The 15,642-nt window shown below is 46.1% G+C and overlaps 1 protein-coding gene across 3 annotated transcripts; it reads right to left on the bottom strand.

The window, feature by feature from the left end:
* Positions 1 to 2,832: 2,832 nt before the first annotated feature.
* Positions 2,833 to 13,844, bottom strand: LOC480510 (alanyl-tRNA editing protein Aarsd1). Of its 3 annotated transcripts, XM_038547214.1 has the most exons (12): positions 13,683 to 13,844; positions 13,421 to 13,552; positions 10,904 to 11,063; positions 9,477 to 9,534; positions 8,910 to 9,066; positions 8,694 to 8,810; positions 8,287 to 8,417; positions 7,906 to 7,972; positions 7,626 to 7,717; positions 6,903 to 6,957; positions 5,797 to 5,891; positions 2,833 to 4,068 (listed from the first exon to the last, which is right to left on the bottom strand). In XM_038547214.1, the coding sequence occupies exons 1-12, from the start codon at positions 13,719 to 13,721 to the stop codon at positions 3,933 to 3,935; spliced, it is 1,239 nt and encodes a 412-aa protein (XP_038403142.1). In that variant the 5' UTR covers positions 13,722 to 13,844; the 3' UTR covers positions 2,833 to 3,932. The 3 variants fall into 3 exon arrangements, with proteins under 3 accessions (XP_038403142.1, XP_038403144.1, XP_038403143.1); XM_038547215.1 differs by lacking the exons at positions 2,833 to 4,068; positions 5,797 to 5,891 and adding an exon at positions 5,923 to 6,519; XM_038547216.1 differs by lacking the exons at positions 5,797 to 5,891; positions 6,903 to 6,957.
* Between the last annotated feature and the right edge of the window lie 1,798 nt (positions 13,845 to 15,642).

Here is a 15,642-nt window from a genome sequence, read left to right as displayed (position 1 = left end):
ATGGAGCCTGCTTCTCCCTCTGCCTGTGTCTCTGCCTCTCTCTGTGTGTCTCTCATGAAAAAATAAATAAAATCTTAAAAATAAAAATAAAAGGCTCAGTGAGGGCCATCTGGCTGGAAGGAAAACAGAGTTGTCAAAACACACTGGTTTTGTTTGCCTGTTCAGCACACTGCTTTATCTGAGATGGCCTGGATGCTGGGGATGGTGAGGTGCCTACACTCTGTCTGCACCCCCCCCTTACTGCCACGACTCCCCCCTGCTCCCCTCCGGCATTATCCTCTTTTACTTCACCCTGTTCTTTTCCTCTGTGACTTAACAGAGTGTATAATTTTACGTTTATTTGCTTGTCTCTTTCCTGTCTTTCTCCTCCGCGGCTGCACATGCCGTAAGCATGGTGACCGCAGCTGTGTTATTTCCCGGTGCGGCCTAGTCCTTACGACTGTGTCCAGCACACATTACCTTCTCACCAAGTAGCCGTGGAATAGACGGACAAATGAATTCTGTGGTGGCTTATTATATGCACAAGTCAACAACCACAAAAAACGAGTTTGATGAGATGAAAGGAAGACAATGTGGATTCCTCCCTTAGGTCTGAAAAACTTGGCTTTGAGGTTGGTGTCTGAGGACGGATGGGGTATTTCCCAGCACGCCTTGACAGCAGGGTACTTCTCCAGAGTTTATGAAAGGACAAAAGAGAGGGAGAGAAAGCTGTCCCCATGGGAGCCCCTTTGCTCTGGACAGAAGACCCGCTCTCCTTCCTTCAGGTTGAGAGGCTGGCCCTCTGCCGGCTGTCGTCTGCACAGAAGGTACAGACTTCTCTGGAAAAAGAGAAGGAAATTTCTCCATCACCCTTTCCCGAATAGCCTTGGTTGCCCTCCATCGAGGACACTTTAGTCACCGTCTGGATCTAGTTCAGGAAAGGAATGGGAGACACAGGAGCTTTCTGCAAGAGTTTTTCACTAGGGGTATGTTGGGCCATCTGTTTTCCCAGTGAGGCCCATGAGTTTAAGTTCCTATTAAGGAGAAGACCTGGCATTCCAGCAGAGCTTGGCTGACTCCCTGGTTTCCGCTAAGGACTGGAGGACGGGGTGGGGCGACGGGACATGCAGGCATATCGCCTCCCTGGATTCAGTCTGTCTCCTGCTCTCTCTCCCTCTCTCATCTGACATCTTTTGTTTTCCATACTAACATCACACAGGAGCCCCTCACCTGGGGACGAGCAGCACCATCCACATCTCCAGCAATTCACTGGCACTTAGGTCATAAAACTTAACAAGGAAAAGGAGCCTCTTTTATTTCTATGCCATAAAAGTGGGTTACAGCAATGTTCCTGAATACGTAATCTAGGTGTATGTAAAACTCTCACATTTTGTGCAAATACCTTTTATTCTGCTTGTAATCATTTCATGTTACTCTAACAAATGATTCAATTCATTCTGCCTTGTTTTCTGTCACCAAAGACAACCAACCCTGCATTTTCCTAATGGAGTTATCCTGAAAGTTCCTTCTTTCTTAGGATGCTGTGTTCACATCCCTATTTTCAAGTCAAGAAACGGAAGTCCAGAGAGAATCTCAGCAGGGAGACCATCCTGGTTTGTGACTGTGGTTCTGGAGCACCCCTTTCATGCTTAGAGGTGTCTGACTTTGGGTAATAAATGATACGCTTACTCTGGGTTTTGTGAGCAGAGCCCACCTGAGTGATGGCAAGCAAGGGTGGTCTCTAGGCCACTGCTCTTCATACACCCTGATGAAGCAGAAACAGAGGACTAGACGAGATGTCACACACATTCACAAGAATACTATGGGTCTTTGCTCAAATGGGTCTTTGTTGAAAGGAATCCTGCCTGAGGCCTTCCGTAAACACAGAACCTTCTGTGAGGTATCATTTCCCCATCTCCCACTAATGACTCTTTTGTATTGCATGACTTTTATACTATAGTTTTATCTTAAAACATGGCACTCACTTAACTGAGAAAAGCAAGATGCAGAGGAGTATGTTGCCATTTGTTTCAAAAGAGGGAAGATTCATGCACATCTGTGAAAAATACTACTGGAGGATACATAAGAGATTGATAACAGTGGTTGTCTCTAGCCAGGGAAATTGGGTAAGTTAGGGGCATGGTTGGAGAAACACTCTAAAAATATATTCAAAAAAATTTCTTGGGGCACCAGGCTGGCTCAGTCAGTAGAGCATGCGACTCTTGATCTCCAGGTTTTGAATTCGAGCCCCACACTGGGTGTAGAGATTACTTAAAAATAGAATCTTTAAAAAAAAAAAAAAAAAAAATCTTTTTTGTAAAAAAGTCTCTGACGCCTTCCATACCCCTAGGTGGCCTACTGATGCGGCATGAATGCCTAAATTTTGCCTCCAAAATTCAGATTCCCCTATCTTTCTGCCCCACCCCCACCAGGCAGCCCAGCTCTAATCTGCCTCCTGAGGCTGAAGTCCTCAGACTGGACTCTTTTCCTGACAAAGTAGGCTGCCTTGTGACTTTTGATATTACCAGAGAGCCATCTCAGCTTCATTCTCTTTGAGAGACCAATTAGACCCTGTCATGCCCTCCTCAGGGGGTCTTGACATGAGGGAAAATGATTCCTCACCAGAGCTGTTATCGACCCAGGGGCCCAGTGTACTTACAATTAATACTCAATTTGCAAGTAAAGAGGAACAGAACATTTAGGCAATCAAAAATTAAGTGTTCTTGGGTCATCTCAGGGAACACACAAGTGGTTCTCCTACTTAACAGTTGAATGTTAAGTACTGCCATTACTGCCACTTCACTGGTGACCAAACTGAAGGTTGAAAAAGCAAAAACACTTTCCCAAGGCAAGTGACAGAACCCAGAATTTTTTTTAGTTGTATTCTTATACGGTGAAATACAACATCATGGAATAAAACAGACTATAATGAATAACTATTAAATAAACAACTATGTAACTTCCACCCAGTCCAAGAACACTGCCGGCACCCCAGAAACCACCCTCGCATCCCCATCTCGGGTCCCTTCTCCATCCTTTTCACTTCTTTCCCCCAGAGGTAAACACTATCTTTTAAAAATGAATCACTTCCTTTTTTTTATTCCTAGTTTTACCACCCATGGGTGTACAATGCTGGATCCACTCAGGTCTATGAATCTCTGATGTTCACGTTCTTAATGAGGTAATGCTTCCTGTTGTGCCATCAGTTACTGAAAGATCCATTTAAATCTTCCATCGAGCATGAATTTGTCTGTTTCTTCTTTTAGCTGTCAGTTTCTGCTTTATGTATTTTGAGGCCGTTATTAGATGCATGCAAATTTAGAACTGGTCTGTCTTCCTTTCATCACTACACTTCATCTCTACCAAGGATTCTGAAAGGCTCATGGTCTGACATGAATAATGCGACACTAGCTCTCCCTGGGTTAGTCTCCCACGGTCCCTTCCTCCATCCCTCCTCTGCCTCCGCAACAGACAGGGAGTATCCTCCTCCTTCTGCATTTGTGTGGCCTCTTGACCTATGTGCAAAGTCACCGATACTTTTTAGTTATAAAACACAGGAGGAGGAGGAAAATCAGGACAAAAAGAAAACAAAGCAATATGAATGAATTAAAGCCCTACGCAGAGCCTCCAGGCTGACTTGCCCTTCCCTCAGGCAGTTGAATTTCCACAGGAAGTACAGTTGCAGCTGCTTTAGAGAAATTAGTACACTTTATCAACATAATGCTCCCTGGCGAGGGTGATGCCTAACAGGGGCCAGATTAGAAAGCTGTTTATTCACAAATACTCCTCGCATAAACACACCAGAGAATACTGTACAAATCAGTCATATCCGTGTGGTACCGCGACCATTTCAAGTCAAACTATTTTACTGTCCAAGAGACTCTCTCTGTGGTCCTGAGAGGCCCATTCTCAATGGCAGGAGCCCCCGGGGGGTGGCAGAGTCCTCAGAGTCCTCACTCCTCAGCGCTCTGAGTGCTGATGTAGTCCTGCAGGAGTGCCTGCGCCTCTGCCCGCCCGCTCATCTTGGTGGCCTTGCCCTGGAAGCGGCCTTTCTTCCCAGCTCCTTTGCCCTCCAGGACCTCAGCCACCCTGGGGAGCAGAGAGACAGTCAGGGAGGAAGTCTTCAAGGGAAAAGCCACAGAAAAAACAAAGGCAGCCCTGAGTCTTTCCCCTAGGACTGTGGGGAGGGAAAGGAAGAGTAGATGGCTTCTAGAAACCCTTCTTAAAAATACCTGCACATGTGCACAGATACATATGTACCATGTTTATTGTAAGAGTGAGTAACTGGGGGAATAAAAAATGAACTAGTATTTGTTGTTCCAGGTATTAAAAAAAAAGAGAGAGAGAGAGAGAGTGAATAATTGGGACACAATAGAAATGTCTAGAGGGCACCTGGGTGGCTCAGGGGTTGAGCGTCTGCCTTTGGCTCAGGGCATGATCCTGGAGTCCTGGGATCAAGTCCTACATCAGGCTCTCTGCATTGAGCCTGCTTCTCCTCCCTCTTCCTATGTCTCTGCCTCTCTCTGTATCTCTCATGAATAAATAAAACTTAAAAAAAAAAAAAAAAGAAATGTCTAGAAACAGGGGCCTAGATAAATCATGGTCACCTCCAGGAAACAGGGCAAGTGCCCACTAGAGGTAAGGGGCTACAGACACAACACCCATGAGGAGCAGCAGTGAAGCAAGCTGGGGGTGAGAAGGGGGGACTGAGGCAGAGGGACAAGCCTATCCTGTCTGAAGAAGGCAGTCACCACCCATTTCCTTGCAGCTACTGCCATGTGGGAATGCAGGCCTAGTCTTGCCAGAGTGCACCTTCTTTTCCTTTCTTGAGAAAAGCTAGAACTCTTTATTACTTTTATGTACAAATCCAATTTTAAAATGTAACATAATTTTGAAGATTTAAAATAGTACACAGGCCAAACCAGTCTACAGGCCACATCTGGTTGCCTGTCAGAGAATTGTGCTTTAAATTCTTATGTTTTCCTGGGGCACCTGGGGGTAAGTCAGGTAAGTGTCTTCAGCTCAGGTCATGATCCCAGGGTCTTGGAATGGAGCCCTTCATTGGGCTCCCTGCCTGGTGGGGAGTAATCTTCTCCCTCTGTTCCTTCCCCCAACCATGTTCTCCTTCTCTCTCAAATAAGATAAATAAAATCTATATATAAATAAATAAATTAAATTAAATTAATAACTAAATTTGTTCATTCGTTTGTTCATTCATTCATTCTTATGTTTTCTTTTCAACACATATTCATCAGAGCCAGCTGGGACTCTGAAAACTCTAAACATCAAAAAGAACATAGGGCACTACACCTCCGTATTTAATTTAAAGAAAATATCAACAATAATATGAGGATAAAGAAATGCAACAAAGTTCTAATTTTTCCGTAACAACTACATCAATGCCTATTTTTACTTAGTCTCAAAATCCTAATTTTTTTCTCTAAAAAAGTTGGTCTGTGTCTCTGCCTTGCTGGTGCCCTAAGCACCTGCTTCATCTTCCTCACGATAATCCAGCACCTGAATTCATGTATCATTTACACACTTCAACTCCTAAAAGAAAAACAGAAAGCACAGGAGATTTGGAGCGAGAAAGACCTGGGTTTGAGTCTCAGTTCTGCCACTGTTCTTGTGAGATCTCAGGCACATGAGGTGCTGTCCCTTATGTGCAAAATCAGAAACGATGGCAGTGTTATATCCTGCTCAGCCCACCTCACAGGCCTGTGATGTGACTCAGAATGAGAGCGCAGATGTGGTGGCCCTTTTCCTCGGTCAAGGACTATATCCGCAGGTTAGTGCGGGCAGTCCACAGAAGATTACCTGGGGCCCAGGGTCTCCACGGCCTCAGCTGGCCCTGCCAGTAGGAAGAGCCCAGCACCTTTCTCATCGCCCACAGTTAAGAACAGGAGGGTCTCCTAGGAAGTAAGATAAGGAGATAAGCCCTGATACTTAAGAAACTGGGGTCAAACCCCCTAAACCCCACCCTCTCCTCAGTCTCAAGTTCAGGTTTTTTGCTACTAAACCATGTGTAATGTTCCTGATAAGTGATAATGCAGCCCCTATACTCTAGCCTACCAAGACCAAGATACTTTTCAAGAATGACTATGGGAACTTATATTAAACACCAAGAAGCAGGCAGAAGGCTGCTATGGCCAGGTGCTAAAGCCTTTTGTGATCTGACTCCCACCAACCTTTGCAACCTAGCCACCGCCTTCCCCCACGCACCCTGCGCCTGCCACTAGCTAAAGCTCTGTTTCCCTCTGCCTGGAGACCTCTGCTGCCTTGTCTGTCTGATGACCACTAAGCAGTCCTCCAGGGCCCCTGTCCTGAGGCCTCCCCCACTCTTTCAGGTGACGTTCTTCCACCCCCAGCACTGACCACCCTCTATTAGAAATGTTGACAAACACATTTGCCTCCAGACTTGAGTTAGCTCCTTGAAAATCAGTATACTCTACCTGGAATTATGAAGAGAGACATACATACTGTTTGGCCTGGAGCAGGGACCCTAAAAGGTGTTTTTTGGAGTAAATGCAAAAGAGAGACCTGGAAATCACGAAGTTGCAGACTGTCAGGATGGGCAGAGGCACTCGAAGCCAGAGGCAAAGGAAAATGGAAGCGACAGCCTTCAAATGGCCTACACATCACTTGTAAAACCAGGCTTTCAGCACACATAAATCTGCGTGGCTTGGAGGAGTTCCAGCTCTGATATGAGGAGCTCAGAAGCTAGTAAATGTTCTAGCCAGAAAGGTCAATATCATAGATCTAAGTCAGCACCTAAAACAGTGCTTGGCTCACAGCTACTGCTAAAAAAACAGTACTGAATTTCAATTCCCTGCTCTTCATGTATTCATGTGTATTCAGCTGAGCTAATGCCCCTCACTTAGATTTCTACTCAAGGTGGACGGAGAATCTCATGCTCCTCTTACCTCTGACCCAATCTCATTGGCGATGATATTCATGAACTCAGAATCACCCTCCTTCCTACAACAAAGGACACAGACGTGAGATCCAGCTCAAAGTGGGACTGGGAAACCACTCCTCCTCCTAAGGTCAGCCTTGCTGCTGTCTGTGCAAAGTCCCAGACTCCCTCAGCCAAGACAGACAGTGCTGGCCAAGAGCCAGCAACGTGTTCTCCTCAGCAGTTTATTATTTTTTTTAAGACTTTTATTTATTTATTCATAGAGACACAAAGAGAGAGAGAGAGAGAGAGAGAGAGGCAGAGACACAGGCAGAGGGAGAAGCAGGCTCCACGCAGGGAGCCCGACGTGGGTCTCGATCCCGGGCCTCCAAGATCACACCCCAGGCTGCAGGCGGCGCTAAACCGCTGCGCCACAGGGGCTGCCCCCTCCTCAGCAGTTTAAAGCATGCTTTGCATCTGTGTGTGCCTCTCCTAAACAAGATCAGCCAGGTAAGGAGAGATCTGGTAGATGGTGAAGGAGGTAAGGAAAGGTGATGATGAAAGTTATAGTTCACAGCGTTGCCGTGAAAATGCTCTGATCAAACCCAGGAAATCTGGAATCTGAAGGTAACACATCTCCTGGGGTCTGCTCGGCCTTGGGAAATCAGCGAGCAACCTGTCTCCTACTATGCACCACACACAGCGGAGAGGCTGAACCCCAAACCCAACACTCCCACACCCTGTCTCTCACCTATGTAACGTGACCACACCTCCCCAGTCCGGGCTGTTCCGAAGGCTGTGGGCGACGTGCACGGCCAGGTCTCTGAGTAGATTCAGGTTGTTCTGAAATGGACGCCATAGTTCAGAAGATCGAAGGACTAACAGGAGAGTTCACCATCTTCCCACCACTTGGCCCTCCCATCACTTCCCGCCCTGATGAACAACACAGCTGGTTGGGCAAAGGGGTTGGGTCTGGGGAACCTATTCTAGGCACAGCCCATGCCCTCTCCATTCTCTGTGGAATATATCACCTTCTGCAAGAGCTTGGTAGAGTTCTGTAGCTTCTTCACTGCTTCTACGTGATCCTCCACTCCACATCTGCAAGAGAAAGGTGTGTGATCACCTGCCCAGCTTCCCAAACTGCTTTTGGTGTGGGCGTCAATCCATAATGCCTTTCTTGATAGTTTATCTCCCTCCAGATGAGGACCTGGGCACATTCCAAAAGGACTGAGGAAGAGGATATAAAAGAATAAACCATTTTGTGTGGGTCTGACTACCTCTCCAAAGCGCTTTACCATTTATGATTGTATCTTACCCCACTGAGCTAAGAGATTACTGTCTCTCCTCCAGGTAGGGAAGCTGAGCTTGGGGTGTCCAGGAACTAAGACAGGGGGCAGCAGAAGGGGGCATACTTAAGTAGTGCAGTGAGTGCTTTTTCAGTTCCATGGCTTCTCTCCATCCACTTCAGCACCCGGTTCCCAGCCAGAAATGCCAGGTTGGTTTTGTTCTTTTTCCCCTTTTCAATGCCCAGAATTTTAATAACCTATATGAGACAAGGGGGCATATGCATGAACCTCAGTGAGTGCTAGGCCTGAGTGAGGGCAGGCAATCCCTAGACCTGCCGCCCGCCCCCCCCCGCCAGCTCGGAAACAATATTTTAGTATATGTGCTGCCGAAGCGAGCACGAGCTCGGAAACAATAAAGGAGCGACTTCACCTAGGCTGCCTCCACTGTCCCCTTCGATCACTCCCAGATCGTGGTGATCCCCACTTCCCTAGTACCCTCTCTCCCAAACACTCAGGAGCCCTTCTTCACCTACCTGAAGGTCACTGAGATTGCTCACATGGGTCCCACAGCACATGTTGGCATCAACATTCTCAATGGTGACAACTCGAATGGGCCCCGCATGATCATCTGGCAAACCTCGGCCCCTCACCTGGAACATGGTGGAGGGAGAAGGGCTGGCTGTCTGAATTCTGATGAGGGTCTCACAGAGGGCCATTCTATAGAAGCCACCAGACTGTCTCTCCCTCACCTGCTCCACCTCAGGGTCATCCAGGCTCAGCTCCCGCACATTCACAGGCAGCCGGTCCCTGATTTTTTCATTGACGCTCTGCTCAATGGCGGCCACTTGCTCTATGGTCACAGAGGGGCTGTCCAATTCAATCACACTCCGGAGTCGCCCTAACTCCCTGCCGGAAGAAGTAGAGTAGTCACAAGATGCTGATGATGACAACAATAACATAAGACATTTGTATAAATTAACCGTATTTAATGCTCACAGGAATCCTGTAAGGTAAAGACTGTCATTTTTTTTTCATGAGTGAGGGGCAGGAAGGAATGTGAGCAAGATCATGTAGCCACAATTCACCCCCTGGGTCTCTAGGCTCCCAACTCCATGTTCCTTGCTTCTCCCATTCTCATGTTTCCCCTGAGACACACCCCATCCTAAGGTCACCCACCCCATCCTAAGGGGAACAGAACACAGCAGAGTTTGAACACTACCCTTTCTTTTCTCCTCCTACTCCCTGACCCATTACTGGGAAAGGAGCTGGTAGTTAGAGACCTGTGACCTACGGTTAGTCTTAAGCCCCCTGCTCACCATGATGTAGTCTTCAACCCAAACAGATGGTCCGCAACTGCTGTGATGAGATGCTGCCCTGAGCAGAGACAGGGAAGAGTGAGCGGTGCTGCCAGCCTCATATTCCCACAATATCATCATAGACATTCTTCCCATTGAAGACCTACTGGGGAACTGGCTAGTAACTCTTGACAGATATTTTATTGAAAATCCTCATCTGGGGCACCTGGATGGCTCAGTCAGTTAAGCATCTAACCCTTGATTTCCACTCAGGTCATGATCTTTGGATCATGGGATTGAGCCCCATAGCCAGCTCTGCTGTACATGGAATCTGCTTAAGATTCTCTCTCTAAAAAAAAAAAAAAAAATTCTCTCTCTGCCCCCTGCCCCTTCCCTTCTCGCACACTCATGCACTTTCTCTCGCCCTCTAAATAAATAAATAAATAAATAAATAAATAAATAAATAAAATCCTCATGAGACCTCTACGAAAAGCTTTATGATGCCATTTCACAAATGACCTATCTCAGTGGTCTGGGGTAAAGACAATGAGAGCTGGGGCCAGGATGATCGTACTGACAGTGGAAGGAAGTGGAAGTGGAGAGGTATTTTTAGAAGATAAGTTGACAGGACTTCGTGACTGGCTATCCCGAAAGAGGTGTCTGTCCTGACTTTCAGGATTTGAGTAACTAGGTAGATGCTAATTGAAGATCAGGTCTGGAGGAGCCTTTTTAAGTCCATTTTGGACATACTGAATTTAAGAAGCCCAGGAGAGGGATCCCTGGGTGGCGCAGCGGTTTGGCGCCTGCCTTTGGCCCAGGGCGTGATCCTGGAGACCCGGGATCGAATCCCACATCAGGCTCCCGGTGCATGGAGCCTGCTTCTCCCTCTGCCTGTGTCTCTGCCTCTCTCTCTCTCTCTCTGTGACTATCATAAAAAATAAATAAATATAAAAAAAAAATAAGAAGAAGAAGCCCAGGAGATATCCAGATAAAAATAACAAGTGGGGGGCACCTGGGTGGCTCAGTCAGTTGAATGTCTGCCTTTGACTCAGGTCATGATCCTGGAGTCCTGGGATTGAGCCCCACATCAGGCTTCCTGCTCAGCAGAGAGTCTGCTTCTCCCTCTGCCCCTCAACCTGCTGGTGCTATCTCTCTCTTTCTCTCAAATTAAAAAAAAAAAAATTATTAAAAAAAAAGATAACAAGTGGGAAGTTGGTAATACTCAAATCCAGCAGTGATTCTAATACTCTTGTGTTCACATTGTTTTTATACCATTTATACCATTTATATACCATTTATCATATTGAATTGAATTGGAGCTGATTCTAAATGTTGGTCCTTTCCAAAAGTTTTAACTCCTAAAGAACCCAAACCACATCTCAATCACCATGGTACCCACATGTGCAGCAACTGCCTCTCCCTCAGGTCCCCCAGGCCACCTTGCCTACCTGAATGCTGCTGCATATGGTCAAACCGCCGCTCCCAGTCCACCCGGACCTGGACTTCGGTACCAGGGGCCAGGGGTGTCTGTGTGAAATGATCAGCCTGGGCCCCTCGGCGGGTTACTCGCAGCACAGAGATGCCATTGATTGTACCATGGTCATCAGGCTGGGGAAAGAATTAAAGCTAATCAGTGGTGGGAGGCAAAACTCATCTTAACTCCTAGATACAAAGACCCTCTAGGGAAACTGAGAAACACACCAGTAATTTAAGATTCCCTAAGGGAAAAGAGGCAATGGCAAGTGAGGTAGTCTACTCTGTTCTGTGAGAGACTGTTCTCACTCTGAACACCCATATATATAGTTCTTCAGAAAAAATAACAGAATTGAGACAAAGTTGTAACTACAACAACGAAGATTTTAGTAAAACCCAAAAAACCTTGTCATTCTCATTGCCTTAATTTAGATTCTTATCTTTCAATAGTTTTTTAAATGTTTTGAATTTTCCTCTGCTCCATCCTCCTCACTCCTACTAGAATTAGATTAAAAAAGATTCACTCATTTTAGGGATGCCTAGGTGGCTCGGTCGGTGGAGCATGTGACTCTTGATCTCAGGGTCTTGAATTCAAGCCCCACATGGGGTGTAGAGATTACTTTAAAAAAAAAACAAAACCACTCGTTCATTTAAAAAAATACCTAGTGCCAACTGCTTACAAGACACTGCAAACAAGAAAACTAAGCAAACAAGACAAGGTCCCTCAAGGAACTTAAGAGTCTGGAAAAGAATACAGACACACACAAGTCATTGCAATAGGATCTGCAACACGCCACAATGTAAAAAAGTATAATGCTCTAGAGGAGCTCTGAGGAAAGAGACCTAATAGTCTCAGGGAATCAGGGAAGACTTCCTGAAAGAAATGATTTATAAAGTGAGTCCTATAGTTGCCTGAGGCCACAGGTTTTCCTTCAGCAGAAAATGATGATGATGTGGATATGAAATAGAAACTTCCTCACTATCAAGTTTACTAAACATGTTCTCTTGTGTCGCTTCTTTGCCTAAGTACACTCCATGGCTCACCATAGCTTCTTTTCTTTTTTTTTTTTTTTTTTTCTTTTTTGAGAGAAAGAGAGCAAGCACAAGCAGAAGGGACAGACGGAGACAGAATCTCAAGCAGAACGATGCCTGGGTGGTTCCAGTGGTTTAGCGCCTGCCTTCGGCCCAGGGTGTGATCGAGTCCCACACTGGGCTCTCTGCATGGAGCTTGCTTCTCCCTCTGCCTGTCTCTCTCTCTCTCTCTGTGTGTCTCTCACGAATAAATAAATGAAATATTAAAAAAAAAAAAAAAAAGAATCTCGGGCAGCCCTGGTGGCTCAACAGTTTAGTGCCGCCTTCAGCCCAGGGTGTGATCCTGGAGACCCAGGATCAAGTCCCATGTCAGGCTCCCTGCACAAAGCCTGCTTCTCCCTCTGCCTGTGTCTCTGCCTCTATCTCTCTCTCTCTATGTCTCTCATGAATAAATAAATAAAATAAAAAAAAAAAAAAAAAGAATCTCAAGCAGACTCTGCACTGAGTGTGGAGCCCAACACAGGGCTCAATCCCACAACCCCGAGATCATGACCTGAGCCAAAACCAAGAGTCCAACACTTAACTGACTGAGCCACCCAGGCGCCCCTCACCACAACTTCTTGAATGAAGTCCACAAAGCTTAAAACATCCTCCAAGTCTCTGTGAACGGGCTCCAACTTACCTTTCCAAGGTCATCTCCAGCCTGCCATTAACACACACCATAGGCTCCAACTACAGTGGACCATTTGAAGTTAACTAAACTTGTCAGATCCTTCAGGTTTCCCTGCCTTGTGCTATTATCGCTGCTGGAAAAGCCTCTCCAGTAATGCCCACCTTTCTGCTTTTGTTACCCTCCTTTCTCGTATGCACAATGGACTTTGTTCCTATCCAATCCCGGCATAAATAACTCTGTCTTCTGCTGTGCTTCTTCAGGGGAACCTTTTCCAGGCCCTGGCAAATACCCTAAACTAATTTCTAATCCCTCTGCACTTGCTGTTCTCGATGTCTAGAATACTTTCCCCTTCCCTACCAGCTCCATTAAATAATTGCAGTGGCTTACCCCTTAAATTCGTCAGGTCTCTACGGAAATAACCTGCCCCCTACCTAGGAGAACATCCCATCAACTGTCTCTCCCTCAAACTTTAATTTTCTTTACAGCACTCACTGTACCGGGCATTCTATTTTATCTATTCACCATTTTGTCTGTCTTCCCCGATAAGTATTCTACGTACGGACAGATGCTGCCTTGTTCACTCCTTATCCTTAGCCCCTAGAATAAGTACCCAACGTATGTTATGGCACGATAAACATCTCTTGGGTGAACAAATGACCCGGCTTGAACTAACTTCCACCTGCATTCATCACGGCTGGGGCGGAGGAGCAGGAGGGCATTTCCCACCTGAGCAGAAAGGAATAAGGGGCTTCCCGGGAGAGGATCGGGTGAGGCAAGGGCCTGGTACCTGTCCCCCGCCCTCGGGGAAAAGCAGCGTGTCTTCCAGCACCACTTGGAAGCCACTCAGCACTTCCTTCTTGCCGTTGCTTCCTTCGGTCTCCAACTCCGCGGGACGGCAGGAGACCACTGTGGTGGTGAACTGCAGGGAGCAACGGAGATTAAGTCCGACCTCAAACCTAAGGCCACCGGGACTGACTCTCTCTCGGCACCTCCTCCCCGCGGCGCCCTCCGCCCGCCAGCCGCAGGTCCCCTCGCCCAGCCGGCCGCACCTCGCGGGCGTAGCTGTCTCGCTGACACCGGAACGCCATCGCCGCTGTTTCCCGGGACGCCGGGACCCGCGCACGCTGGACCGCCCGCGGAGCGACGGAGAGCCGCAGGGGACAATATTCACTGCGCGAGGGTCTCCGCGCAGAAGCACGAGGGCAAAGGATGGGGTGTGGCTTGGACAAACTTACTGCAAACGCGATTTGAGATTTGCGATCCTGCGGAAGTTCCCGGGTGCCTAGCAACCGAAGAGTTTGGAAAGGACCGGAAAACAAAAATAAAACTGCTAGCGGCCTGAACTTGTCAAGGCAGTCCATTTAGCCCCGCACAATCTCAGCTGGGGAGAGGGGAGGACGGTACTGATTTGGATACAAGGCAGCGCTGGCCAGTGGAAATTAGTGCAAACCCCGTATGCTGATACTGTTGAAATCAACAGATCCAGAATATTATGTCATTGTGTGATAACAAGTGTAAAAATAAGTGAGATTTTTTCGGCACAAAATTTTCGAAAGCTGATGTGTATTTTGCACTTATAGCACATCTCAGCTTGCACTAGCCACATCTCAGTACTCAATAATCACATGCACTCAATAATCATAGGTGATTAGTGCTACTTAAATGGACAGTATAGATAAGAAACGCTAACAAAGTTACAAACTGCAATCAGTACCTTACAACGTTAAACGGATTAGATGTTAAAATTAACTTTCTGCTCTCTTAAATCAGCTAATAATAAAGCTTGAAGACTCCAGGTGCTTCAAAATTCAGGATTTTTCAGATTTTAGGCAGTAATGCAGAGCATACCCCGTGTGTTATATAACACACTCCATTTGGAACTCTGGAGCAACATCATGTCATCAAACACATCATTTATGCTGAGAAATGCACTACATGGAATAAACATACTATAAGTAGCTCCACATCATTTTAAGTAAGGTTTTGCTGCCAAATGAGTTTTGCTGTCAGTTTTTTAAAGTGGGTTTTCAGAACTCTTTGGTTTTCAGAACTGTGGGTAAGAGGGATATATGCTATAAAAGTTCAAGTCCCAACTCTGCCACTTATTGTGACCTGTTCAATCACCTATGAAGAAAATACCTGATTATAAGATTAATATGAGGTTCAATTTTTTTTTCTTAATTTTATTTATTTATTCATGAGAGACACAAAGAAAGAGACACAGGCAGAGGGAGAAGCAGACTCCCTGCAGGGAGCCTGAGGTGGGACTCAATCCCAGGACCCCTGGATCATGCCCTGAGCCAAGGCCAATGCTCAACAACTGAGCCACCCAAGCGTCCCAAAATTCAAAAAATTTTAATGAGATAACTAGAAAGATTTCATAAATTGTCAAGCACAATATGAATACAGCTTTGTATTCTCCAATTTTGTTTAAAGTTTAAGAACTAATGTTAACAGCAAAATGAGCCAAAGATATGGACAGAGCACCTTAAAAGAAATATCAGTCACTGATAAAAAATAAACAATGAACAATCATAGTTAAAAGTAAATTAAATCAGGTGCAATTTGTTATCCTCACAAATGTCTACAAAGTTTTGGAGAATGGAGCACTCTGTTGGTGGCCGCAGGAAGCTGTCCAATTTCATCTAAGAGCAACTTGGCAACAGCTATCAAAATGTTTAAATGTATCTACTCTTTGACTTGGCAATTCCACTTCTAGAAATCTACCCTACAGGTATTTTTGCCAAATATGTAACCATATTTAAATGTTCATTGCAGTACTGTTTGAAAATTGAAAAAAAATGGGAAAAATCACCACCAACAATCTAAATGTCCCTCAATATGGGATTCCTGAGTGGCGCAGTGGTTTAGCGCCTGCCCTTGGCCCAGGGCATGATCCTGGAGACCCAGGATTGAATCCCACGTCGGGCTCCCAGCGCATGGAGCCTGCTTCTGCCTCTCTCTCTCTCTCTCTGTGTGTGTGACTATCATAAATAAATAAAAATTTAA

Source organism: Canis lupus, chromosome 9 (assembly GCF_011100685.1).
Source record: "Canis lupus familiaris isolate Mischka breed German Shepherd chromosome 9, alternate assembly UU_Cfam_GSD_1.0, whole genome shotgun sequence".
In the NCBI taxonomy this organism is placed as follows: Eukaryota; Metazoa; Chordata; class Mammalia; order Carnivora; family Canidae; genus Canis; species Canis lupus.
The sequence above is the reverse complement of the archived record's forward strand: the minus strand, read 5'-3'. Positions and strand labels throughout refer to the sequence as shown.